Consider the following 26844-nt stretch of genomic DNA (forward strand, 5'->3'; position numbering starts at 1 on the left):
AGGATTCTGGATATAGAAAAGGAGCGCAGATGCCATCCTTTCTCCTCACACATGGAGATGTAGGCCTTCCAGGTACGATGATATATCTTCAGAGAAGATTTCCGTGCTCTCAGCATAGTAGGGATCACCGAGTCCGACAGACCCCGGTTCCTCAACACCTGGCTCTCAAAAGCCATGCCATTAAAGCCAGCGTTGGTAAAACAGGATGGAGAATCGGACTTTGAGACAGAAGGTCCTCTCGCAACGGCAGTCGCCATGGAGTGTCTGCCAGAAGGCGCAATAGGTCTGCGTACCAAGGAAGCCGAGGCCAATCTGGGGCAACCAAAATTACTGGGATCCCCCTGACTTCCACTCTGTGAAGCAGACGTGGTAACAGTTTTAGTGGAGGAAAGGCGTAGATCAGCTGGTACTGATCTCACAGAGCCACCAATGCGTCTGCCCATGGATACCTTGTCCTGGACACAAATCTCGGCACCTTCGGATTGAGATGGGAGGCCAGAAGATCCACGTCTGGTGTGCCCCATCGCAGGCACAGTAGCCTGAATACCTCCGGATGCAACGCCCATTCTCCTGGGTCCAGCATCTGGCGACTTAGGTAGTCCGCCTGCCAGTTCTCCACTCCCGGGATGTAAATGGCCGATAGGGCCGGTACATGTCGGTCTGCCCACCGAAGTATGCGAGCGACCTCCCCTGCAGCAGCTGAGCTTCTTGTTCCTCCTTGGTAATTGACGTATGCCACTGCAGTGGTGTTGTCTGACTGGATCCTGATCGGACACCCTTGCAGTCTTATCGACCATGTGGAGAGGCATAGCCTGATCGCTCTTAGTTTGAGCAAATTGGTCGGCAACTTGGATTCCTCCATTGACCAGAGGCCCTGAGCCGACTGAACCCCCATCACTCCACCCCAGCCGGATAGGCTGGCGTCCGTTGTGATCACCATCCATTTCAGAGGTAGGAACGACTTGTTGGACTGAAGCACCGGGGACCTCAGCCACCAGACCAGGGAATCTCTGACCAACTGGCTCACCTGGATGTGTCGATCCAAGGGCAACGGAGATTTGTCCCACTTCATCAAAATCTCCTTCTGCAGAACTCTGGTGTGGAACTGGGCATATGGAGGCATAAGGAGGTCACCATCAGACCAGACCAAAGACGCACATGCAGAAGCAAAGCAACGACCACTTGAGGTTCATCAGCAGTTTCACCGCGACTCAGAGTCTGCAGCTTGTCTAAAGGGAGAAACACACTCGCTTCTCTGGAGTCCAGCAGCAAGCCTAGATACTGCAACCACTGAGTCGGTACTACCACTGACACTTTTAGGTTCAACAGCCACCCAAATTCTTGCAGGGTCTGCATGGTGATTGCCACATCCTCTTCTAATTCTGGGGCGGAAGATGCTCTCAGGAGAAGATTGTCTAGGTATCCCACAATCACGATTCCGTGTTGCCGTGGCAACGCCAAAACTGGAGCCAGTACCTTGGTAAAGACTCGGGGGGCTGATGCCAAACCAAAAGGGGGAGCCACAAACTGGTAGTGGGCTTCCCCGACTGCAAACCGCAGAAACTTTTGATGCCAAAGGCATATGGGTATGTGCAGGTACGCATCCTGGATGTCTAAGGACGCCAGGGAGTCCCCTTGATGAAATGCAGTGCCTACTGAGCCAACTGATTCCATTCTGAACCTCTGCACTTCCACAAAGTGATGGAGGGCTTTTAGATCCAAGATTGGACGTACCCCTTACTTCTTGGGAACTACTAATAGGTTTGAGTAGAACCCCTGGAAACGTTCCGATTCCGGAACAGGTACAATCACCCCACGATTCAGCAGGTCCCTTACTGCCCCCAAGAGGACTTGTATGCTGGAGGGGAAGAATCTGTCTTGCGGCCGAGAGAGGAACTCTATCTTGTAGCCGTAGGAAATCAGATCGCAGACCCATTGGTCGGACAGTGGAGAGGACCACCGGGCTGCAAACTTCCGAAGGTGACCCCCCACCCGTGTCATGGGTGGGGGCAAACCTTCATGTGGTAGCACTTTTGTTCGCAGGCTTGCGGTTCCAGGGATGTTTCTGTCCTTCTGTGGTCGTCCTGTCGGGCTGGAAACTTTTTGCCGAAGCTCTGGGCGAACTAAAAATCCATTTGTTAGCGGAAAAGGAGGGCCCTTGCCTATGGCGTGGCTCCTTAGCCTTCCTGGCCTGTGGGAGTAGTGTACTCTTACCACCTGTGGCATTCTTAATAATGTCATCCAAAGAGGCTCCACAGAGCCGGTCGCCAAGGAAGGGAAGCTCCGTCAGGGCTTTCTTGGATGCCTGGTCGGCAGACCAGCATTTCACCCAAATCAGGCACCGCAGCACCACTGCTGACACTGAAGCCCTGGACAACAGGGGAAGAGTATCCAGGGCCGCATCGCAAACATACTTAACGCCTTGCACTAGCTGGTCTGGTAGTTCCACGCAGACAGGAGCAGCCTGTTTTTCTCCCAATTAATGGTGCAACAGTTTTGCCCACTCAGTGTCTGCAACACAAGTGCGGATGCCAGTACTGGTCGCACTGCTGACCCCACAACCGTAAATAAGGAACAAGCCATTGTCCCTGCCTTCCTGTCCCTGGGATCCTTAAATGCAGGAGTCCCCTCTACCAGGATCACGGTTACTTTGTTTAACATGGATACTGGGGGGTCCACGACCGGAGGAGCCGACCACTTTTTGAGAAAGCTCTCCTCAAAAGGGTAACGCACCGCCGTGTATTTGGGGACCAAAAAGGTCCGTTGCGGGCGACCCCATTCCTTGTAAATGAACTTGTCAAAATAAGTCAGATACGGGAACACCTTAGGTGAACGGGCTGGCTTACGGGACCCAAAAGGGACCAGTACATCAGCAGAGGGATCTGATGGCTCCTGAATCTTCAAGCCATCATGCACAGCTGTGATAAGTGCTCCAACAAGCGCTTTATCGAGCATGGACCCTGACGGGGACTCATCCTTGCTGTCCGAAGGGTCCTGGTCAGCGACATCTGACACGACATAGCAGGGGTCACCAGTCTCAGCAGGGCTAGAGTCTGCATCAGAGCTCTCCCCAGAGGACGGGGGCAAGGGCCGTTTTTTAGCACCTTAGCCCACGCAACACATCCATCTTGGAAACTAACGAATTGAGGACCGCCGACAAGGTGTCCAAAGGCACTGCGCATTCCACAGGCGAACCGGTTGCAATTGCCTGGATTTCAGGGGAAGAAACACCAGTTTCTGAAGCCATGCTGACCCTACCCTGTCTGCCACCTGAAGGGGACTTAGGACAGGGACAGTCCCACCCTCCTTACTGCTGCTGGCTGAGGGGCTCTTTCCCACATGACTCACCACCCTGAAAGGTTCTGCGCTATCCAGCAAGTAGTGCCTGTGGTCTCTGTTGGCTCCCAGGTGCAGAGGAGTCCGCTTTGTGTCAGTGAAATCTGCTGCTAATGCCACTGAAACCACTCTGCAATGTGCTCAGGCTCAAAGGAAATGGCCACCCAGCGTCCAGTATAAGGACATAAAACACTGGGAAAATGGCCGCCGGAGCACAGGGGCACATACTGCCACTAGAGCAAGCTGAAAATCGAGTTCAGGCTTCTAGAAAATGGCCCCCAGCGTCCAGTATAAGGACAAATCACAGGGAAAATGGCCACCGAAAAACACAGGAGAGCATGCTTCCCCACACCTAAGATGGCTGCTGACACTGAAACCATGAGGGACAGAGCAGAAAGAAATGGTAGTGATCAGCGCTGCAAGGGACCCAGGCACAGCCTCACAGGCACCCCCGGTGACATGAGAAAACAGGACCCAGGACACAGTCAGCCAGCGCAGCCCCCCCACAGGTGAGAGCCCCTGCACATGACACACACACACCGCTCAGCATCCACATGCAGCATCCCCCACAGGGAGGGGGGAGGGAAGATAGGGACAGGGAGAGAAGAGAGGGAGGTAAGGGACCCCCAAATCGACCTCCCAGGGAATGCCCAGCTGCTCGGCCCCACAGAGACAGGGAGAGCTGTACTTACCAGTCCTGAAGAGCTGGGAGACATTCCATTACAGACTCACTCTCTGATCAGTACAGGGTGGCTGCTGGCCTCGGCACACTGACACATTAGTAACCTGGTCATATGTGTGCCCAGGAGCATAAAGCTCACGATCGCATCTGGAGCTGAGGTTTATTCGTGGCCGACCAGCACGGCGCTCTGGTCTGCACACGCTCAATGGCCGGACTGGGGGGACTACAAGGATAAGGGTATCCAGCCTGTCACCCAGCCGGCTGTTGATGGCAGATCACAGGATCTATCATCTTGCACAAAAAGCCAAGCTAAGGCTAAGAGAGGAGCTGTGTCGGTCGGGGAATATAAGAGAAAGTATTACTAAGAAATATATGGGGGGTACCCTAAACCTTCCACTAACTGCCCTAACGCCGTTTAGTGTCACAAGTGACACCAATGCAGTGATCAGTGAAAAATCTGAAAACTGCACTTGGTGACACCGACAGGAGTGAAACGTTTAACTGGGGGTTGATCAGGGGGTTAAAGTCCCTGCATGTCAGCGTAGTGCTTGGTGTACTCACTGTGGATGTCTTCTTCTTTCACGCTGGAACTGAAAAGGGCTCCATGAGGGGAGATGACCTCACTTCCTCTGCTTGTGTTTACATTACACAGGCAGGAGGCTTTTCATTTGCCAGAACCAATCAGCAGGTCCAGGCCAGAAACCATTGGCCTGGACCTGTAGACTGGTCGGTTCTGAAACAAATCCAATTGCCACTGAGGCGCGCACACGACACGTACCTGCGGACTTAATACAGGTACATTGATTTGCGCAGCTGAGCTTCTGTGCTGCAGTATATCTGCAGAAGGCAGAAGGGGGTCAGAAAGTGGTTAGACTATTGTGAAAAGCACTGCTTACAATAGAGAAACCCTTGCACATCATGGAAGATTGCAATTAAAATGCTTTTTTCCTCCCCAGAAGAGGAGGAGGGGGGGGGGATAAATGTAGCTTTTTTAAAAGCTACATTTAAAAAAAAAAAAATTTAAAAATTGTATAATCATAGCTGCATTACCAACTAACACAAAGAAGGTCCCGGCAGCAGGAGCCGTCAAAAAAAAAAAAAAAAAAAAAAAAGAAAAAAGCAGTCTGCCAAAGGAGCTGTCAAAAAAAAAGAAAAAAGCAGCCTGCCAAAATTTACATTCCTCAGCTGCGAATACAGAAACAATGAAACATTGCTTCATTTTGTAGCTTTCTGTTTATTTATCTACAGATCAAAGGGATGAACGTCGATCTGCAGATGAGGTCAATTAAAGTAACTTGACAAGTAAAAAAAAAAAAAAAAAAAAGTTATTAAAATGTTCCTCCGTTATACCCCTCATCAACCCCTTAGTTTACTCTAATCAGCCCTAACTCCTTATTCTTCTCCATTCAATTATAATGGTGAGGTTTCTATTATTAATATTTAAACTTTTTCTGCTTTTGTTTGCTTTGTTCATGCATTTTTTTTACACCCTACATATATTTATACAGTGAAAAAAGTGCAAAATTGAAAAAAAACTACTTTACTTCATTTGTAAATAAACTTGCAATGCTTTGTACCAAAATCATAATTTTTGTGTTTTAAACAAGACAAATTACAGAATAAAATGCACACTTTTTATGTGCAGTAACACTATTTTTAAACGAATACTGCTCAAAACAAAATAAAAAATAAATAAAAAAATTGTTTCAGGACAATATTCACAAAAAGAAAGCCTTTGTATTATGTTGTCTTAAGTAATGAAAAAATTATCGCCAAACAGGCTCATAGTAGAAATTTGAAAATTGCTCTCGTCCATAAGGGGTGAACAGATGTGAGAGCCAAGTGGTTATGGTCCAAAACCATAAACCTACTATGCTCTATTATTGTTTTGTGTGTTTTTTTTTTCTTTTTTGATTACACTGAAATGTATGCTTCCATCCCCCACAAAAGATGCCAGCTGCAGTTGGCTTATGAATTGGTATCCCTACAGGAAGAGCACCATCAGCGCACAGGCCCCTCTGATACTGATATAAACCTGCATGCTATATACCATGCAGTGGTTATTTGAAAGGGAGCAAAAAACTAAAAAACACAGGTGGGTGTAAGGATCATGAAGGATAGAAGGGACAAAGCTAAGTCACTGGGTCATTGACTTAAACAAAAAAAACAAACAAAAAAGCAAGATAACACTCTGAAGAAGACACGACACACACTGTAAAAGGATTTAAAATATTAGCAAGTATAAAACCAAGAGGAAGAAATAAATTAAAGTACAACTAAAGGCAGCCTATCATTTTTTTAGTAAATTACCAAAGCTCATGAAAATGACACAAACAAATGTAATATTTATAATTATAATGACTTCAGCATTCACCTGTAATTACTTACTGTAACCTGCCCTCTGAGCCTATGCCACTGGATTCAGATAGTGATGCTGGGAAGAGTCTTGCAGAGCTAGCACATCATTGGGTTCTACTCTGAACTACAGTTCCCATGATTCAATCGCAGCGGACAGTGGCATAGGCGGACTCAGTGTGAAAATAGCGGGTGTGTCTTGGCATCTTCTAGGTTGAACACTGGTCCTTTCTAAGGAAAGGAAGCAACACAACCCAATGATGTCATGCCGGGCTGTAGTCTCCTAACAATGGCATAACGCAAAAAGGGACAACGGATTTGGAAAATGGGAAGCTTTGTTGTCGCTAGAATAAAGGAAGCTGACAGGCTAGAGGGGGAGCAGGTCACTTTCTCCATCTACTTGCATTCAGATATATTGTATATCCTATTTACTTTTATCACATATTGGATTTTTCATTTTTGGCCTTCGTTCTACTTTAAGCTTTGGCAACTGGAGGCAGGCAGCACACGCAAGATTATCAATCCAAAATAAAACATTTAAACTACAGATCTATTGCCAGTCATGCAAAAAATATGCAGTGATCTCAATTGACAAACTGTGCAGCATCCCTCCATGAGACAAGACAACACCATTTTCATACGACAGTCCTGTTGAAATGGGAATGCTTACGTATTCCCCCCAATCTAATTGGAACCATAAACAAGCCTTTCGTTTCTTCCAATGCCAGACAAAAATAGGATTCCAATAGTGAAACAAGTCAATTTCTTTTCAAACAAACCTACATCGTGAATCTAACAAAATGATGTGATGTTTACAAAGCTTCCCTATGCAAAAAAGAAATTTTGACTTGCCTTCAAAATTTCACATCTTGGAGTACAATACAGGGCACAGGCAGAGTATCCAAACATGTGTTCTAGACATGTACCTTCAGGTAATTGAACAACGGCAAGATTTTGAGGACATACCTCTGGGCACCTCTCCCATATCCCTACCACACTCAGTGACACACAATGGAGAGTAAAGTCACCAATGGAAGAGTATTTCCTGTGTCCTTCACGCCATCATTTGAATTTACAGGCAAGCCAAAATTCCTCTTAATCATACAGGACACAAGCAGATTATTCATATAAATCAATAGACAGAGCCAGAAACACTGTAATCCTTGAAGTGTATTTTATTGGTTACTTCACAGTGACAAAAAATGGCAAAGTTTTTATACCTATACAAGCTCCACCTTAAGAAAAATTTGCATTCATTCAATTTGGTGGTGGTTGTACTAGTGCCAAAAAAAATATTCACAGTTGAAATGGAGGATCAGGATTTAGCAAACTAATAAAGCAAAAATACCTAAAAAAATATATAGAACTGCATTTACACAACAGTACTGGGACATATTGATTTAAAAAAGCTATCAAAGTGTATAATTATGATAGAAACGCTGTAGCATTAATGCAGCTACAGTTGTGAAAGCATTCATAAATAGCCATTGATAAAAATAAAACAAAAAAGATGTATATACAATGGGACACCCCCAATTAATGAGTAAGACGGGTGGGCAACAAGGAGGCAACCAGAACTGTGGCAACAGGCCCAAGAAAACCCTGCTTGCTCCTGTGAAAATCTTGTGTTCAAAAGTTGTATTAGCCAATTGGACAGCCACCTGGTAAAACTTTTGAAACAATGTATGAACAGAAGACCAGGTTGTGGCCTTAAACAACGAGGCTTGGTGCCGAAATGTAAAGAAATGTAAAGAAAACTCCCACTGATGGAATGAGCAGGTAAAAGTGCAGGGGAATATTTCACTTATAAAAATGTAAGCTTTTTCAATTAGATTCCCTATCCATCATGTGATGGTGGACTTTGAAGCAGGGTGTCCCTTGTTAGGTCCCAAGGAAAGGACAACCACAGAATCTGTCCATCTGATATCTGATCACTAACTTTGAAGTATACACCAATGGCACTATGTCTTTTTTTTATTTTTATTTTTTTATTTAAAACAAATAGACAAAAAAAATTAAGAGTAGCATATTATACAGACATATTAAAGACTATCTTATACAGTCCGTATATTCAATTTAAATACATACATTCTATTTTCATCTATTCGCCCACCTATTTACCCTTATTTCCCCTATCCGCCCGCCACCCTACCACCCCCAATACTGTTGGCCCGCCATCTACTACTTATTCTACTAATGCCTGGATATAATTCTCTGTCTTTTTGAATGATCTCCACTTTTCCCATGTTACCCAGTATTTATTCATTTGATTGTTTTCCATTTTAATTAAGTATTCCATATTATTAATAAATTTGATTCTCTGTATCCAGTCTCTTATTGGAGGTTTTTTGACTTGTAACCAGTTTTTGGGTATCAGCGCTTTTGCTGCATTGAGTAAGTAGGGTGTTAAACTTATTTTTCTTTCTTTTTTTCCCTTTTGATCTATTTTTTTGTTTTGTGTTTTGGTTACCACTTTCTTCCTCTACACCATTAAACAGACATTCCCTAGGACAATATGGTATTTTTTCCCCTTTTATTATTTCTATGTATTCTAGTATTTTGTGCCAATAGTTCTTTATCTCTGGGCATTCCCACCATATATGATATGTTGTTCCAGTTAGTTTGCATTCTCTCCAACACTGTTTGGATCTAGAGGAGTCTATTCTATGTATTCTATCCGGTGTCATATGCCATCTCATCATGTATTTATAGTTAACTTCCACGGACGTTGTGTCCGATACATGTCTATGTACCACCTCCATCATCTGAACCTCATCTACTTTTATACTCATATCCTGTTCCCATTTTACTATAGCTGGAATGTTTTCTTGTGTCTCTAATTCTGAGAGGATTTGGTATATTTTTGATATACAATGCTTTACAGTTACCTTAGAATTACAGAGTTTTTCTATTGGTGTTAAAGTATTCTCGTCCCTTATGGGTTTTGGGATAGAATTAACAAAATGCTGAATCTGTAGGTATTCCCATCGTTTTAGATTTTGCCAACTATGCTTCTTAATTATTTCCTGTTTTGACATTAACTCCCCTCTACAAATAATATCTTTTAATTGTGTATTTTTCATTTGTTTCCCTAATTGTGTGCCCTTCCCTGGGATAAAAAAAATCTGTGCCTTCTAGTGGGATTAGTGGGGAATTATGTACCCATTTATTTATACGATATAGAGCATCCCATACTTTGAATGTGGTTACCGTGATTTCGTGAGCCTTATTTTTACCTAATCTAAACTTTGGCGGTATCCAAATATTGTTTCTTAATTGTGTACCTATTAGTGATTCTTCCATTTTTACCCATCTCTTCGTTGTGCCTACATTAGCCCATTCCACCACCATTCCATGTCTAAGCAATGTAGAGAAAGGTCCTTTTGATGCTACAGAGCAGGGCATAGGAATGGAAAGACAACGTCCTGATTAAGGGGAGTGCTGAGACCACCTTTGGCAGAACGGCCTTGGGCATAAGACAACCTTGTCAATTCTGTCAATTCATATTTTGCCTAAAAAGCATTCTTGAGAGGTCCTAATATCTTGTGTCTCTTAATAGGGGATGTAAGGCCCTTCACATTCCATGAGATGACTCATGGGGAAGTTTTAGGTGAAAAGAATTGGGCTGGTGTAGTATTTATGGGGGTGGTTACCAGGGATAGGGGGACTATTAGCCTGGGAGTTAGCAGTGACTGTTCCCCAGATGGTACGGATAATGCCTGGAGCGTGTGCAGGTGGAGGGAAGAAGGAGATGTAAGATGACAGCAAGGGGAAAGAAATGTGGGTAGAAAGACAAAAATAAACCCTACAACAGAAGCATAGGACTTTCCTTTTTTTCTGCATGGGCTCCCCATAGACTGACCCTGTACATGGTATTTGTTGGTGCCCAATTGAACAGCAAACTCAGTAAATTTGACTCTGGTCGATTGAGGGGGAGGCCCAGTAGCTGTATTTGGCGAGACCCATGGGGAAAGGCAGAAAGCAAAAAATAATAATTAGTAATTGGTTGGGTATAGGCCGCTTGACTAAAAAGGGCCGCATAAATGAACGCAGTGAGGAAATGACAATAAGGACATTACCTTGTGAAAGTCTAAGCAGTCTTCCAATTACCCATGTGAATGAAGGTGAGAGAACCGAGCAGAAGTAAGCAAAGATTGGAGCGAGTGTAGGATTCAGAAAAGTTGAGGTGGGGAGTCCTTTCATGGGCTACATTGGTCCATTGGTCAGGGAATTAGGGATGCTCTGGAAAAAAGATTTGGTTGTGGATCTTTGTGGAGGGAGCATAGAAACAGCTTTGGCTCCGACGGGTCGTGGAAGGTTAGCTGCTCTCCATTGGGAGGTTTGAGGCGGAGCACTGCGGAGAAAGCCAAGTTGAATTGTATCTGTTGCTGGTAAACTCCCGTGCTGCATATGTGCTGGAAAGCTTTTATTTTCTTTGAGACGTTGATGGAGTAGTCAGCAAATATCAGGATTTTGATTCCATCGATCTGTAGAGACCTGACCATCCTGTATTTTTGCAAGATAGAGGCTTTATCTGTACAGTCCAGATATTTAGCAATAATTGGACCGGGGGGGGGGGGGGGGGGGGGGTGTGTTCTGTGGAAAAAACACCAATGTGATGTACACATTCTACTTTGCAAGGGCCTGGTAGGCCCAGGGCTTCATGTATGTGCCGGGAACAAAATTCTGTAATGGTAGATGATTGCATAGATCCTGGCACTCCTATGAAGCGCAGGTTACTGTGACTGCATCTATTTTCCAGGTCTTCTAGTTTTTGTAATATGTACTGGTTAGTTTTATCCTGTGCCTGCTCCATTGCCTGTGCCTGGTGAAGTTCTTCCTCAATGTTAGAGATTCTGTTCTCAGCCTCATTGAGACGAGAGGCATGTTCCCCCAGCTCTTTTTTTATGTGCAGCATGCCTGCATTAACAGCCTTTTCCACTGAGGCTTCAATGGTAGGGCCCAGAATAGAATAAACTGCTTGGGTACTTCCTTATGTGGTGTCTGCCCCTGGCTGTAGTGAGGGAGAGATGGGGCCGCCACTCACCTCCATAACAGGCACATTTCTGCCATATTGGGTGGCAAGGCTGCATCCCTGGTCTTGATTTGGCACAGGGCCAGCAGAGCTCGCAGACTGCTTTGTCCAGGAAGCGGTCCATCATTGCGGTTGGCTTCCCGGAGATTGTGCCGGCAGCAGCAGGTGTCTGGGGTGGCTTTAAATGCTGTTTTTGGCCTTGCTGCAGGAGCTGAAGTGGAGTACAGCTACTCCATATGGCGACGGAACCGGAAGTTGATGAAAGCATTCTATAGTATGCCCAATTTCACACATCCCTGCAACATATGCATAACCCCTTCCTTGTTTCCCCTCCCCCCAGTCAACATGCAATTCACATTTTTCACAAAAAATCTTTTTTGAGACCCCATGACATCATTGGGTGTCTCTGCTGCTCTTTGTTCCAAGTAAGGTAGAAAGGGCATGCAAGCTCCAGTAAACGTCACAGCATTCTTCAGCAGATATTTCTCAAAAGAGTTTATGAAAGAACACATCCTTGTGATTCCTTTAGACATGTCTGCTTCTGCCTGCTGGCCACTGGATGCCAGGAATGTGTTTTCACATTAAGAATAGACAAATATGGCAGAGAAAGTCAATATCTGTGAAAGGATAGCCTCCAGATAGTTGCTAAAGCTTTAAAAGAGTTATATTATGGAGATGAAAATTTGCAGATAATTGAGAGCAATCTGTTTTAACACAGAAGACTTGTGCTACAAAAACAAAACAAAAAAGGTAAGGCTACAGCTCAGCTTTACCAGGCAGTAAAAGCTTTAAAGTGGAGGCCTGCCCACCGCTGAAAAAATAAAAGCCAGCAGCTGCACATACTGCAGCTGCTGACTTTTAATAAATCGGACACTTATCTGTCCTGGAGTCCAGCGATGTTGGCACTGCAGCTGATGTTTCCATCAGCTGTTAGGTGCATGCCGCCACCACTGGGAGTAAGGGAACTCGGCAGTGTAGCCTTATGGCTTCACGCTAAGAATCCTGTGCATGCGAAAGGCTCCGCTCCCCTCCCCTACTGGCCCGGCAGCCGGGAGAGGAGGAGGGAGTCTGGGCGGTGACGTCAATAACTGCAGCTGAGGCGCCTGGAAGTGCGAACAGGATACCTGTGAAAGACAGGTATCCTGTCCTCCATCCCCCCAAAAGGTGACAAATGTGGCACCTTGGGGGGAAGTTCCACTTTTGGGTGGAACTCTGCAATTCGGAGCTCAAGGTTCCTCTTCAGTGAGTGCCCCCCCAGAAAGCTGCTTTCTATGGCAGCACTCGTGCAGGCTTGCTCGCGAGCCACCTTATCTGCGTCTATTGACACCGATTGGGCGTGGGGAGGGGGAGAGGCAGGGGGGATCCTTACTTTAATAAATAGAATGCATTAAGGTAAAAAAAAAAAACCTAAGGGTTTAGAACCGCTTTAAAACAAACCCTCATTGATCATTCTATAGTAGCATGCACCATAAAGTATTTCCTTCTCAAAGATCCCAACAAAGGCCCAGAAGTAGGCTTGACGCAGCATCTATTTTATATTAAAGGACTGGAAGGCTGCCACGATCCTGCCAGATAAGAGAAGAAAGGAGATGTGAATTCAATATTCCTGTTATGAATCTGAAAATAATCTACAATGCTGTAGCTACAGAGGCAAAATCAGGGTTTGCAATGAGGGTTTTAAAGTGCTTGTACTACTTGCTCAAAATATATAACTACTTTCCGCACAAAAAAAGAAAAAGGGAATACTATATGACGCAGGGGTGGGCAATTGATTTTCCCAATGAGCAACATGAAACACTGGAACAGCCAAGTTTAATTCTTCTCAATATTTATTTTGTACCTGGGAAGGTCCGTAAGTACATAAACATATAGAAAACAAACTGGCACTAGTTATTCACTTCAGCTCCAAGCCTTTGACACTTTTTTCATATGTAAAAATCTTTATTTTGTTGCTAGAAAATTTGTAAGAACCCACAAACATTATACACACACACACACACACACATACATATTATATATATATATATATATATATATATATACACACATATATACACACACACACACATTATATATATATATATATATATATATATATATATATATATATATATATATATATATATTTATATTTATATATATTATTTTTTTAAAGGAGAGGCGCTAGAGAATTTTTTTATGTCGCGCAGTATTTAGAAGCAGTAACATAAGATATTATTATTATTAAATCTATACCAAACATGTCATGCTTTAAAATTGCGCACACCCGTGCAATGGGGACAAGCAACGTAAATTTTCTATCCATAATCGAAGCGTGTTGCCACTTTAGATTTACAGAGGAGGTCTAGTGCTAGAATTACTGCCTGTGATCTGACACTCACGTTGATAGCTCATGTGTGGGATAATTGCTGCTTGCATGCGAGACCGACAAGGTGTTCGATTTGCGTGCTAGCACTGTTGCTTTCTTTTTTTTTTTTTTTTTTTTTGCTGTCACAAGGAATGTAAACATCCTTTGTGGCAGCAATAGGCATGCGTTAGGTACTTTTATGGCGGGATCTGGAATCTATAACACAACTTGTTCAAGCCCAGATTTGTTCATGCCCCGACTTAGTTGGGGTAGGTGGAACACTTTGGTGGGGTAGGTCAGCCAGACTATTGACCTTTGACCTCTGGGGGACACGCCTGCTGACCTTTGAGGGAGGTCCCTATTCCAATCCCTGAGCCCTAACCTTGTTCTTCTAGGGTAAACCCTAACCCTAAAATCCCTCTTCTGCCCTTAAAAGCATTAAAAATATCAAGATCAGTGTTTTTGAATACTTTTGTTTTTTATTTTTTCCTGTTGACATATGGGTAAACCGGACACGGTGTTACATAGTTAGTCAGGTTGAAAAAAAAAACACAAGTCCATCCATCCAGTTATATGTCATCGCTTCCAGGTTACTATCACAAACAGCCAATCAAAGATGAATCCCAGTTTTTCTTGCCTGGCCGGCCAGCCGGCGCGCGTGTCGGTTGTTAGCTCGGGTCTTCCGGTTGAACGGGAAAGCCTGAGCAAGCTGCAGAAAGAAGATGGGAGGTCCCCCAATCCCCCCACTGTTTGTAATATCAATTGAGCTGCTAATTAGGTGGTCTGAGTGCCATTACAAGAGAGCTGACTGGTGGCTCTAAGAAACTATAATCATCTCGGTATAACCACCAAAAGTCCTTGGATATACTGGTACGTCGCAGATCATAAGGTGGTTATAAAAAGGTAACAAACTGGTCATGAAAAAACAAACAAACAGTCTTTCAGATGGGTGGTTGGGAGGGTGGTAAAAACAGGCTCCTGGCTACCCATTTGTACTGTAAAACAGTTGGATGGGGCTGTTCACATGCTACAGCAGTGGCATTTTTAACTCGGGGTGCAGAGTAGTTAAACTCGGCCATTGAGTTCAATGAGGCTGTGACAGAAGTGTATGCAATGCAAGCAATTACAGTGCAGTAAGACGGCATTATAGGGCTATAATGCTTGTCAAATGAAATGTCAATTGCAAAGTACAGAGACTGGATGGAAAGAAGCTGAAATATATATATATTTTTTAAAAAACGTTTTTCAAACATGACAAATACACTGTCCAGTAGTATCCACTCAATGCCTTTTCAAAAGGCATACTAAAAACAGTATTCCTTAATTTATTCCTAAATTGTTCCTAATTTTATTTCTGCTCTGCCAACCCAACTCTCTAAGAAATATCTTACCTACAGTCCATACACCACTGCTTGTAAAATGCATACAGAGAGAGACATTACATATATTTAGGATTTTGTTTTTGTAATACACAATGTTGCCTTGTCTAAAATGCGGATTTTTAGTATTTGACACTAAAAGAACAAAAACTGGTGAACGGTAAAGAAAATCCCATCATCCCTATTTTATCACCCTGTGTATAAAAATACATTCTTTCATAAGTAGCAAGGTTTATCTTTATGCACAGAACGTTGTATACTGACAAGGTTTCTACTACGATTATGCCCTCCATTTAAACAAACTTGCAACACAATTTGTTCTTTTGTATTTAAATCTACAGTTTCTATTCCTCGAACACAACTTCTATTGGAGCAAGAGAGACACGATCCTGCTGCTTTTATGTGATGTATTTGATTAAACTTTTATGTGCTCCTGCTGTACTTGTCAATAACATCCTTATCTTTTCATCATCTTCTTGATCACACCAGTTTCTTTTCAACTCCTAGACAACATGCTCTGTGCAGCTTGCCTCTTCCTGCAGCATGATTGGAAAGGAAGACAGCTAACCCTTCAATAAATTATAACTTACACAGCTGAGCACTGCAGCAGGCTTTTCAGTTTGACCTTGCACATGCATTAGGAAAATACTCGGCTGTTGTGTTTATTTTCAGCTAGGTACACCATCCGCTTTCAAATAAACAAAACAATGTGTACTTTAGGAGCAGAGAAAACAAAACTTTAAAAGCACAAATATTGACAGAAAAACAAGCCACTCTGTGAAAGTCCTAAGGCAGTGTTAGGTTAAACAATTCAGAGAGACTTGGGGCTCTATTACACTTGCAGCTGGTAGTAGTAAAATACAATGTTGGGCCATGGTTTTACAACCAGGGGTAGACTGACAACTCATGGGGCCCCCGGGCAATAGGAGATCATGGGGCCCCCCCTGTGTCCCAGCCACACTGCCGACATTACATACATTGGTCTCTACCCCCTTTAGCTGCAGAGACAGCAGCTGAGAATGTACACATGCTGCGGCAGGAATTATACCCCCTGTTGCTTTTGGTGGGTGATCGTGACCCAATCAAGGGAATAGGGCCACTCTGCAAACACCCAGCAACAATGTGTAATGCATGCAGTAGCATCATGCTAGTGTGGGATCCAAGGGGTTAAAGCAGGTTATGTTATACAATGCCTCCTTATAGCCTGCTTTAGCCACTTGGTCGCTGTACTGGATAAGGTTGCACAACCTTTGCAGAGCAAGGCCCATGCCAAGCGTGACAGGGTGTATAATTTCTGCTGAGGCTGCAACATGTGTAAACCCCTGGACCCCTAGGATGGAAACAGAGAGGGATCCCTGGGATGGGGGCAGAGAGGGGCCCCTGGCATGGGGACAGAGGGGTATCCCTGGCATGGGGACAGAGGGGGGTCCCTGGCATGGGGACAGAGGGGGGTCCCTGGCATGGGGACAGAGGGGAGTCCCTGGCATGGGGACAGAGGCCCATGCCAAGCGTGACAGGGTGTATAATTTCTGCTGAGGCTGCAACATGTGTAAACCCCTGGACCCCTAGGATGGAAACAGAGAGGGATCCCTGGCATGGGGACAGAGGGGGGTCCCTGGCATGGGGACAGAGGGGGGCCCCTGGCATGGGGACAGAGGAGGGTCCCTGGGATGGGGACAGAGAGCTGCAGACATGATAAAAGACAAGAGATGGTCAGATGCTGTGGACATGATACAGGAAGTTGACAAAGGCTTCAGACATACTGCAGGAGGGGGACAGAGGTTGCGGACATACTGCAGGAAGGGGACAGAGGTTGCGGACATACTGCAGGAAGGGCACAGAGGTTGCGGACATACTGCAGGAGGGGCACAGAGGCAGCGGACATACTGCAGGAGGGGCACAGAGGCAGCGGACATACTGCAGGAGGGGGACAGAGGCTGCGGACATACTGCAGGAGGGGGACAGAGGCTGCGGACATACTGCAGGAGGGGGACAGAGGCTGCGGACATACTGCAGGAGGGGGGCAGAGGCTGCGGACATACTGCAGGAGGGGGGCAGAGGCTGCGGACATACTGCAGGAGGGGGACAGAGGCTGCGGACATACTGCAGGAGGGGGACAGAGGCTGCGGACATACTGCAGGAGGGGGACAGAGGCTGCGGACATACTGCAGGAGGGGGACAGAGGCTGCGGACATACTGCAGGAGGGGGACAGAGGCTGCGGACATACTGCAGGAGGGGGACAGAGGCTGCGGACATACTGCAGGAGGGGGACAGAGGCTGCGGACATACTGCAGGAGGGGGACAGAGGCTGCGGACATACTGCAGGAGGGGGACAGAGGTTGTGAACATGATAGTGTCCTCCTCACCTTAGCCTTCTCCTCTGTCCACCATCAGATTACTTCTCCACATTATCAGTGTGATATGTCCTCCTCCTGTGCCTCTTTCTCCTCTCCACAGGTCAGGGCAGCACAGTGCTTCCCTGACCTGTGGAGAGGAGAAATGGGCACAGGAGGAGGACACAACACTGATGATGTGGAGAAGTAATATGATAGCTGACAGAACACATCAGTCTCTGTACCTCCCCTGCATGCCACAGCTTCACCCTCCGCCGCCTCCGGGCTCCCAGCGATGTCCTCTGCTCTCACTCACAGAGTTTACTCACAGTTTTACTCTCCTCTTCCCTCCTCAGTCCTCACCCCTGCTCGGCTCCTCTGCCAGTGTCCCGATCGTCTATTCAAAAATGGCGCCGGGAGGCGCCATTACGTTACTGCGCATGCGCCGCCCGGCCGAGCGCGTACGAACTTACCCGAGCCCGGCCGGCTTTGGAACAGCGCATGCGCCGTTCCATGGTCTGCTCACGGCCATCTTTTTTACGGGCACCGATGCCCATAATGGATTTTAATGGGCAGCTCCAAAAAGGGGTTAACTCTACAGGCGGTTGCAAACACCGTGGGGCCCCCTGCTGGACACCGGGCCCTCGACTGCCCTAATGGTCAGTCCGCCCCTGTTTACAACCCCCTTTTTTACTTTTGGATATAGAGTGGAGACGGATTAGGACATCCGTCAGTGTCCCACGTGGGAGATTCATCCTCTCTTTTTGTCCCGTTTACCATCATCACCACCAAAGTGAAAGTAATTCACAAATTTTGAGTTGTCCCCCAAAAAATAATATAGGGTGAGATTTTAGATAAAATGAGAATCTTAATTTTTTTTTCCCCTTAGAATAAAAAGATCACGATTCTTGCGATGTAACAAGAGAAGGCACAGTGTTGTAGTGGGTAACACTCTCGCCTAGCAGTAAATTTGAATCCCAACCACGACACTACCTGCCTGGAGTTTGCATGTTCTCCCTGTGCCTACGTGGGTTTCCTCCGGGTACTCCGGTTTCCTCCCACACTCCAAAGACATGCTGGTAGGTTAATTGGCTTCTGTCCAAAATTGGCCCTAGTATATGAATGTGAGTTGGGGACCTTGGATTGTGGGCTCCTTGAGGGTAGGGACCGATGTGAGTGTTTTAAAACTTGAATACTTGAAGTCTAGGGATGTATGGGGCTGCAAGTAGATAATAAAGCCAAACATATTTTTTTTTTTACAAAAGGCAAACCAAATAATGCTTCTAGTAGCAAAAACAGAAAGTGGTTTTCCTTCAACACAACAAGGAAACAGTCACTTTATCTTCAGCAGAAATAAAAGAAGACTTAGGCTCGGTTCACACAGGGGCAACTCAGATCCGACTTCAGGTCGCCCCTAGTCGCCTCAGGTCGGACAACATTTAAAAATCATTGTAAGTGAATGAGAGCCGTCTTAATGCACGCTACTGAAGTCGCTCCGACTTCAAAAGAAGTTCCTGCACTACTTCAATCCGACTTGTAGGCGACTTGTACCCATTGATTTCAATGGAGGTCGGCTCCAAGTCGGATCTCTGTCTATACGGAGGCGACTTTGACAGAATTATTAGCTCTGAAGGGGGAACTCCACGCCAAATTTATGAAAAACATTTGGCGTGTTTTCCCCCTCCGAGAGCATACCAGGTCCTTAGGTCTAGTATGGATTCTAAGGGGAACCCCCTATGCCGAAAAAACGGCGTAGGGGTCCCCCCCAGATCCACACCAGACCCTTATCCGAGCGGGCGCCCCCCCCCCCTCCTGAGCCGTACCAGGCGGCGTGCCCTCAACATGGGGGGGTGCCTTGGGGGAGGGGGGACATGCGGCCCCCACCCCAAAGCACCTTGTCCCCATGTTGATGAGGACAAGGGCCTCTTCCCGGCAACCCTGGCCGTTAGTTGTCGGGGTCTGCGGGCGGGGGGCTTGTGTGAGTGTGAGTGTATGTGTGGAGCACTGCGTAAATTGACGGCACTATACGGGTACCTTAAATAAATAATAGTATAATAGATGAGCATCTCAACGAGACACAATGTATAGGAATAGGAACAATTGTAGACATGCTGGGTGGACTGGTGTCTTTATTCAACCTTACTATGTAACTTTCACATTATACAAAAAAATCGGGCTAAAGGTTTATTTTATTTTTTAATTCATTGAAGTGTATTTTTTCCTAAAAAATTGCATTTGAAAGACTTCTGAGTTAATACAGTGTGACATAAAATATTGCTACGATTGCCATTTTATGCGCTAGGGTCTCTGCTAATTAATATATATATATATATATATATATATATATATATATATATATATATATATATATATATATATATATATATATATATATATATGTATGTATGTAGCACTAACCCCCGAAAGAGCTGCTGGTTTTATTTGGGCTTGCCGTTACATTCTCCTCCTCGATTTGTGTCTAGGCGTGTCCCATGGTATATGGCCCAGTAACTTTAGAGACTGACGACAGATCCGCATAAAGGGTTTATTTGCAAAAAACGTAGACAACGAACAGTCTCTTAAAATAGGATCAGAGGGTTAGGAAATAAGTTAAGGTACTCTTAATGTCAAAGTCAATAATGAAGGACTTGTTTACTTTGACCAAATCCAGAGAATAGCCATTCAAAACTGGATGTTCACTCAAGTTGGATAGTCCCTCTCTCACAAAGCCTAGCAGCCAACAAGGTGCTTAACACAGAAACAAGTCTCTGCCACAGGCGTTGTTGTAGAACATGCAGGAAACTAAAACTTGTGGAACACTTGTGTGATACCTGAATCTTTCAGCCAGTTTGGCGATAACCACGAGACTGGATTAACTTCAGCCCCACCAGGCTCTTGCTAAGAAGCCAACCCGTACGTGGCCTTCTTCTGAAGTGTCCTCCCCTGGATAGCTGCGAAGCTACTGGGCCTCTCCAACTACCGGAGGTGGCACCGGACCACTTCGGAATCCTTCTTTAGTTTCCTTGCCTCGGGCTAGCCAGCCCCGAGACAATAATTTGGGTGGATCCGTACCCCAGGCCATAGCCTTCCTGGGGGCTGGTCAGGAGGACCAGGACCATGGAGTCAGAGCATACTTCTGGACCGAAACCCCGAACCACGTGACATCCGCATCTTAAGTACCCTCTCCCAGAAAGCACAGCAAGAGTGGCACTCCCACTGGACAGGCTCCGAGAGAAAATAACCTTAAAGCACCCAACCAGACTGTGGTTCAATGCCTGCCAGAAGAGACAGTGCCCTCTATGGCCAGGCTAAACACCCTATAGTCCAGTCAGGCTGATGCTGAGGTCCAAATTTGGAACAATTGTACCCAAACCAAACTGCACTTCAGGTGTAACATTAACTTTTAAAATGTATAGTGCAGTGGTAATATTGGTGGTAATTTTCTAGCAAAAAATACAGATTTTAACTTGAAAGCAAAAGTGTCAGAAAAAGGCCTGATCTTGAAGTGGTTAAACTGACCTCATTTAAAGACCGAAGTTTATCCCTTTGATCTAAAAGAATCAAAATGATACAATGTATCTCTTCTCCATCGCTTAGCGCTGAGGAATGTTAATGAACATTTGCCATTTTATTTTTATTTTTTGACAGCCAAGAGCAGAGAATGGCTCTGCTCTGTTTACATAGAATCGGGCAAATGCCGGATAAGGATCATGCGTGGGGTTGAATCGAGCAAGATAGCAATTTTATAAACGATTAATCGCACAGCACTAATACAGAGGAAATCTTTCAGGGCCCGTTCACACGCAGTGCAGTCTTTTTTCGGCATCAGAAATGCATGAAAAGTAGGTTATATGGGTTCCAAAGGCATTGATAACACCAGTGCAGTATGTTCCAGTAAAAAAATGCACTGAACTGTACTGCAATGCGTTAAATAACATCAAAAATGCACCAGACTCCAGTACAGTGGGGAAAAAAAGGAAGAAGAAAAAAAAAGCACTGGAATGCATCAAAAGTGTTAAAAACACACATGCAGACATGCATCTGGAATGGATTTGGAGGACATTTGTTGTGGTGTGAACAGGTACTTAATGGGGACACTCTGGTGATCCTTGTTGACAACCACATCCCTTCACTTTGGGGGAAATTTCAACTCACTTCCTGTTTGGCTGTTTTGGCTATGGGACATTAAGTGGTTATAAAAAAAAAAAAAACCTTTTGCTTTTAGAACCATTTAAACCACTTGACCTCCGGAAGACTTACCCGCCTTCATAACCGGGCCATTTTTTGGGTCATGGCACTGTTACTTTAACTGACAACTGCGTAGTCACGCAACGTTGTACCCAATAAAATGTATGTCCTTTTTTTTTCCCACAAATAGAGCTTTTTTTGTGGTGGTATTTGATCACTTCTGCAGTTTTTATTGTTTACGCTATAATCAAAAAAGGACCGACAATTTTGATATATATATATATATATATACACACACATATACACATATATATATATATATTTATTTATATTTATATTTATTATATATATATATATATATATATATATATATATATATATATATATATATATATATATATATATATATTTTTTTTTTTTTTTTTTTTTCCATTGCTATAAAACATATCCAATAAAAAAAAAACAATATTTGGCTACATATTGGCAGTGATCGGCAATTTATAGCAGGACTGCAATATTGTGGTAGACATTCAGACACTGACACTTTTTGGGGATCAATGGCACAAATACAGTGATCAGTGCTAAAAATATGCACTGCCATTGTACTAATGACACTGGTTGGGAAGAGGTCACCAGGGGGCAATCACAGGGTTAACTGTATGCCTAGCCAGTGTTTTACTACACTGTGGGAGGTGCTTTTACTAGGGGAAGACAGGACATTTCCTGTTTTGCAGTGACACAGATTTCATCTTTCCACTTATCAGAATGATGATATTCCTTATTTACATAGGCAGGTCGCTGTTTTGCCTCTCTGGCTGATGATCGGTGGGTGCCAGCGAACAAAGTCTACAGTAGCCGCCGATTGGCTCCCGCTGTGTGTATTCACAGCAGAAGTGAGCCACCACCAGTGTGCATGCACACACCCAACCCAGAATTGTCGGATCATGTATATACACACACACACACACACACACACACACACACACACACACACACACACACACACACGCGTGATCTGGCCTGTAGCAGTAAAACTGCTATAGGGGAGGCCTTAAGTGGTTAACGTAAACCTCTAGCGTTCAAGACTTTGATGGACAGTTAATGAGCTTTAAACTTGCTCATTAAACTTGACCTGCTGACAAGGTACCCTTAAATCAAGCAGGCAAAACAACAAAATGAATCCATATCCCTTCATTCTATTATTGCTTCAAATAAAAACCACACAATCCTTGCACCAGGCTCAGGAAAATAAGAGGTAATTTACAATTAGCCCCTAGCTACAAATCGAGACCAGGTTATACAATGTATGGGAATTACACAGAAGGGTCTATTCATTTATATAAAGATGGCATTAAACCATCAGCATTTTAGCTTAAAAGCCACGTTTACCTGCTGCATCCTTTTATCTTTAAATTGCTACAGTTGAGTTTCAGTCTAAGACCCCCTTCCCACCGCTGAGCCTATAGCGTCGGTGGTAAAGCGCTGCTATTTTTAGCGGCGTTTTACCGTCGGATTTGTAGCGCATTTTGCCCGCTAGCAGGGCGCTTCTACCCCCGCTAGCGGCCAAGAAAGCGTTAAAACCGCCCGCAATTGCTGTGCTTTGCCGGCGGTAATATAGCACTGCCCCATTGATTTCAATGGGAGCAGCGGTGGAGGAGCGGTAAACACACTGCTCCTTCACTGCTCCAAAGAAGCTGCTGGCAGGAATTTTCCTGACGTCATGAATTACAGGCCTTAGCCCGCTTGGGGCATAACGCAGCGTTTGATTTGAACAGTTTCTTATCCAATTACTGATTTTTTTTATGGATTATTTATCTAGTTTTAATATTTTACCAATAGACGCCGTTATTTGCCATATATACGATTATATAACTGTCATTGTTCTGTTTCACCACTGGATGTCTGATTTGAGAGAGTGATTACAACCCTGTCATTGACCATTTTTACCACAAGATGTCCCCCGCTATTAAGAGCAGTTTTCATAGATGTTATATGAGGTAGTAACCATGAGATGTCGCTATAGGAGTACCTACCTGCCTTTGCTCAGTTACACCACCAGTTGTCCGTGATTTGAGAGAGTGGCTGCAAACCCCATCATTAACCATCTTTACCACTAGATGGTCCTCCGTTATTGAGAGCAGATGTTGTAGTAGTTATGTGAGGTAGTAACCAGTAGATGTCGCTATAGGATTGTGATATTTAGGTTATTTTAATCGATTCCATTAAATATTTGTTTTATGGATTTGCAATTTTACTGTTAGAAAGTATGCCGTGTCATGCATTATACTTGTGTCTTATTTGTGACGTGCCGAATAACTGATTGTTGGTATGGCAACAAAGGGTTGTATTTAAGCCAGCCTTGTTCACCTGACTATACCATTATTGATGAAGTCACGTGAGTGGTGACTTAACATGTAGGGAGGAGCCGGGTGAACATCACTTCCGGTTGCGGCCGAGACCGGAAGTCCCTTGCACATGGGAAAACTGTTGCCTTTTTTACATGCGAGTTGCTACATTTTTTAAATAAATTATTTTATTGGAATACTACACATGGAGACCCATTGTGAGCCTTGGTGGTAAAAAGTGCAGGAGGTGGAGGGGATAGCTAGGTTTTAAATGGAAATACCTGCCTGTATCTGTGAACATCGCTGCCCTATCTAGTAGAAGACTACAAGGAGAGTGCCTGCTGCTGTGGATTTATGAGAGATTCATCATTGGTGTGACTATACCCGTAGGGGTGTTCCTTTCAGGTGAGAGGCTGGGGCACACTTTGATGGCTAACACTTTATGAACGAATTCCGTGCACTGAAGATTGATTGCACCAAGTACTTTATGGACTTTTGTCACAAGTTATTATTGAACTTTAAGTGATAACACATTTAGTATTGAATATTATTATGGCACTAGTATTATTTAATTATATTGATGTATTTGCACTGTGAAGGATTTACATCCATTTCTTGATTGAGAATTATTTTTCACCTTTTTTCTCTTGGTGTCAGGAAAACTTGTCAAAATTGACTCATGCAGATAACAGAAGAAGAAGGCAGCAAACAGAAATTACACTCTGTGCTCTGGATAGAGATAAGTACACACTATAGAGAGACAAGCTTTGTTCATATTTCATGTCTGCGGTTTATAACTTTAAGTGCAACACAGGGACTGCCTTTTAATGGAAGTAGTAAAGATTTTTTGAAAAATTATACTCCTGCTGTATATTGTGACATATTGGAAAATTAAGTTATTCATTCAAGCAGACTTGAAGTTACTAAATGACCGGCTTAAAAAATAAAAATAAAAAAAAAGCAACACCTTAACAGAACAGAAGACATATCCCAAAGATTCAACACAAAATCACCTCTTACCATGTGGTACAATTGTCTGTAGAGGCTTGGCAGGAGATCGTACATTCCATATTGTCAAGGTGCCATCTGAATGACTACAGATGAACTGCTTTCCTTCATGGTGCCAAGCAACAGAATGGATTGCCTATTCAAGGGTCATTAAAAATAAATGATGAGGAGTGTACCAATACCCTATGTAAGCATTAAACAAGACACAGTAATATCTCACAGAGATGAGCCTAGGATTCCTCATACAGCTTGACATTGTAAAATTTATATTTTTAGCATTTTTACATTGTATGTTAATCAGAAAAAATATGCCCAAAATATCCTTCCATTTGAAAAGATGACATTTCTAACATCTAAGCAAAAACATTTCTAGAATTCTAAATAGTAGAGCAATTTAACACTCATTAGTTATTTGTAAAGTTTTAACAAGTATGTTTGGCCTCTCTCACATGGGTGTTCAGTCTAGATCTGTCACTTTTTCAAGATGGATAAAGACTGAACTACAGTGTATGTCTATTGGTAGGCAGATGTAAACATATAATCATCCATTTAAGCCCCTTTCACAAGGGGTGGGTCCCATTTACATAAGCAGAAGATCTCTCCAATGATCACAACACAGCGGGCAGACCACCCTGCTAATCGCAACACAGCGGGCGGACCACCCTGCTAAAACGCAACACAGCGGGCGGACCACCCTGCTAATCGCAACACAGCGGGCAGACCACCCTGCTAATCGCAACACAGCAGGTGGATGACCGGTTTGGATCTGCTCAGTTTCTACAGAGCAGGCACAGAGAGCTTGCTGTTTTATGGATGGCCGGGAGTAAATTGACTCTTCTGTCCATTTACACCAAACTGCCCCCTATTCTGATCCACCTAGACAGAAGAGGATGGATTCCCTTCTGTTTTTTTTTCAGTGGACCGCTTATACCCACTGGCCCATAGGTCTAAATGGAGGGTCTAATCAGGTCTGCCTGGAAAACTGACAGTCAGACCCTTTGTGTGAAAGGGGCCCAACATTGGCCTACATTTGTGTCCGTTCGGATCTATTTTCTTAAACTGAACAAGGCTGCATTTTTTTTGTTTTTAGATGGATCTGAACGGATGTAAACAAATGCCATTTGTTCACGTCAATTACATTTATGTCCGTTTTGAAGCAAGAAACCTTTTTTTTTCTACTCTGGTCACCTCTGTTTGGTCTTTGCAACAATAAAAAATAAAATAAAAAAAGAGAGACGGGCTGTGTGCATCTATTCAGACAGACACATTGCAACTCTGCCCTGCCCACCCCCACCCCCCTTTCTTCTCACGGGTCTTGACTGACAGCAGCAGGAGCCAATAGGGCTCCCGCTGCTCTTCATCCAACCTACTCTACGAAAGTGGAGAGGGGAGAAGAGATGCTGTAGACATGTACAATGCTGGATCAAGTTCAGGCTTAGGTAAGTGTTTTGAAATTGGGGGTCGGGGGCACTACTAGAGAAGGATTTTTACCTGCAGGGGATGTACGAAGGTAAAAAAATAAATGTTTACCTCCCCAACACGTTTCATTTGTTTTCTATTCCCACCCAACCATTGTATCTTACTAGTACAAGATGCATGGGGAAGAAACTATCCTGTTTTTATATCCCGATTCAGACCTGCTCATCTATAGGAACTAAATACTAAAGAAAATGATTCATCACACCCTGGTTACGATATGTAGGATTAAGCCATGTGAGCTTAATCAATAACTTTTTTGCATCCTTTTTCTAAAATTACACGAGTCACATATTGTCACGCCCTGAATTCCAGGAAATGACTGTGTGACACACAGCCAAGAGGGTATTGTGATATTG

General features: G+C 44.2%; 1 protein-coding gene across 3 annotated transcripts in view; it reads right to left on the bottom strand.

Moving 5' to 3' along the window:
• The window catches only part of STXBP5 (syntaxin binding protein 5), a 641864-nt gene that overhangs the window by 295570 nt on the left and 319450 nt on the right, over window positions 1-26844 (bottom strand). For all 3 annotated transcript variants that reach the window (XM_077486344.1, XM_077486342.1, XM_077486345.1), the window contains exon 8: window positions 25022-25145. In XM_077486344.1, coding sequence (XP_077342470.1) covers window positions 25022-25145 — 124 coding nt within the window. The remainder of the gene's footprint in view (window positions 1-25021; window positions 25146-26844) is intronic.

Source organism: Lithobates pipiens, unplaced genomic scaffold (genome assembly GCF_037356315.1).
Source record: "Lithobates pipiens isolate NorthernLeopardFrog02 unplaced genomic scaffold, aLitPip1_a1.2 Scaffold_18, whole genome shotgun sequence".
Lineage (NCBI taxonomy): Eukaryota > Metazoa > Chordata > Amphibia > Anura > Ranidae > Lithobates > Lithobates pipiens.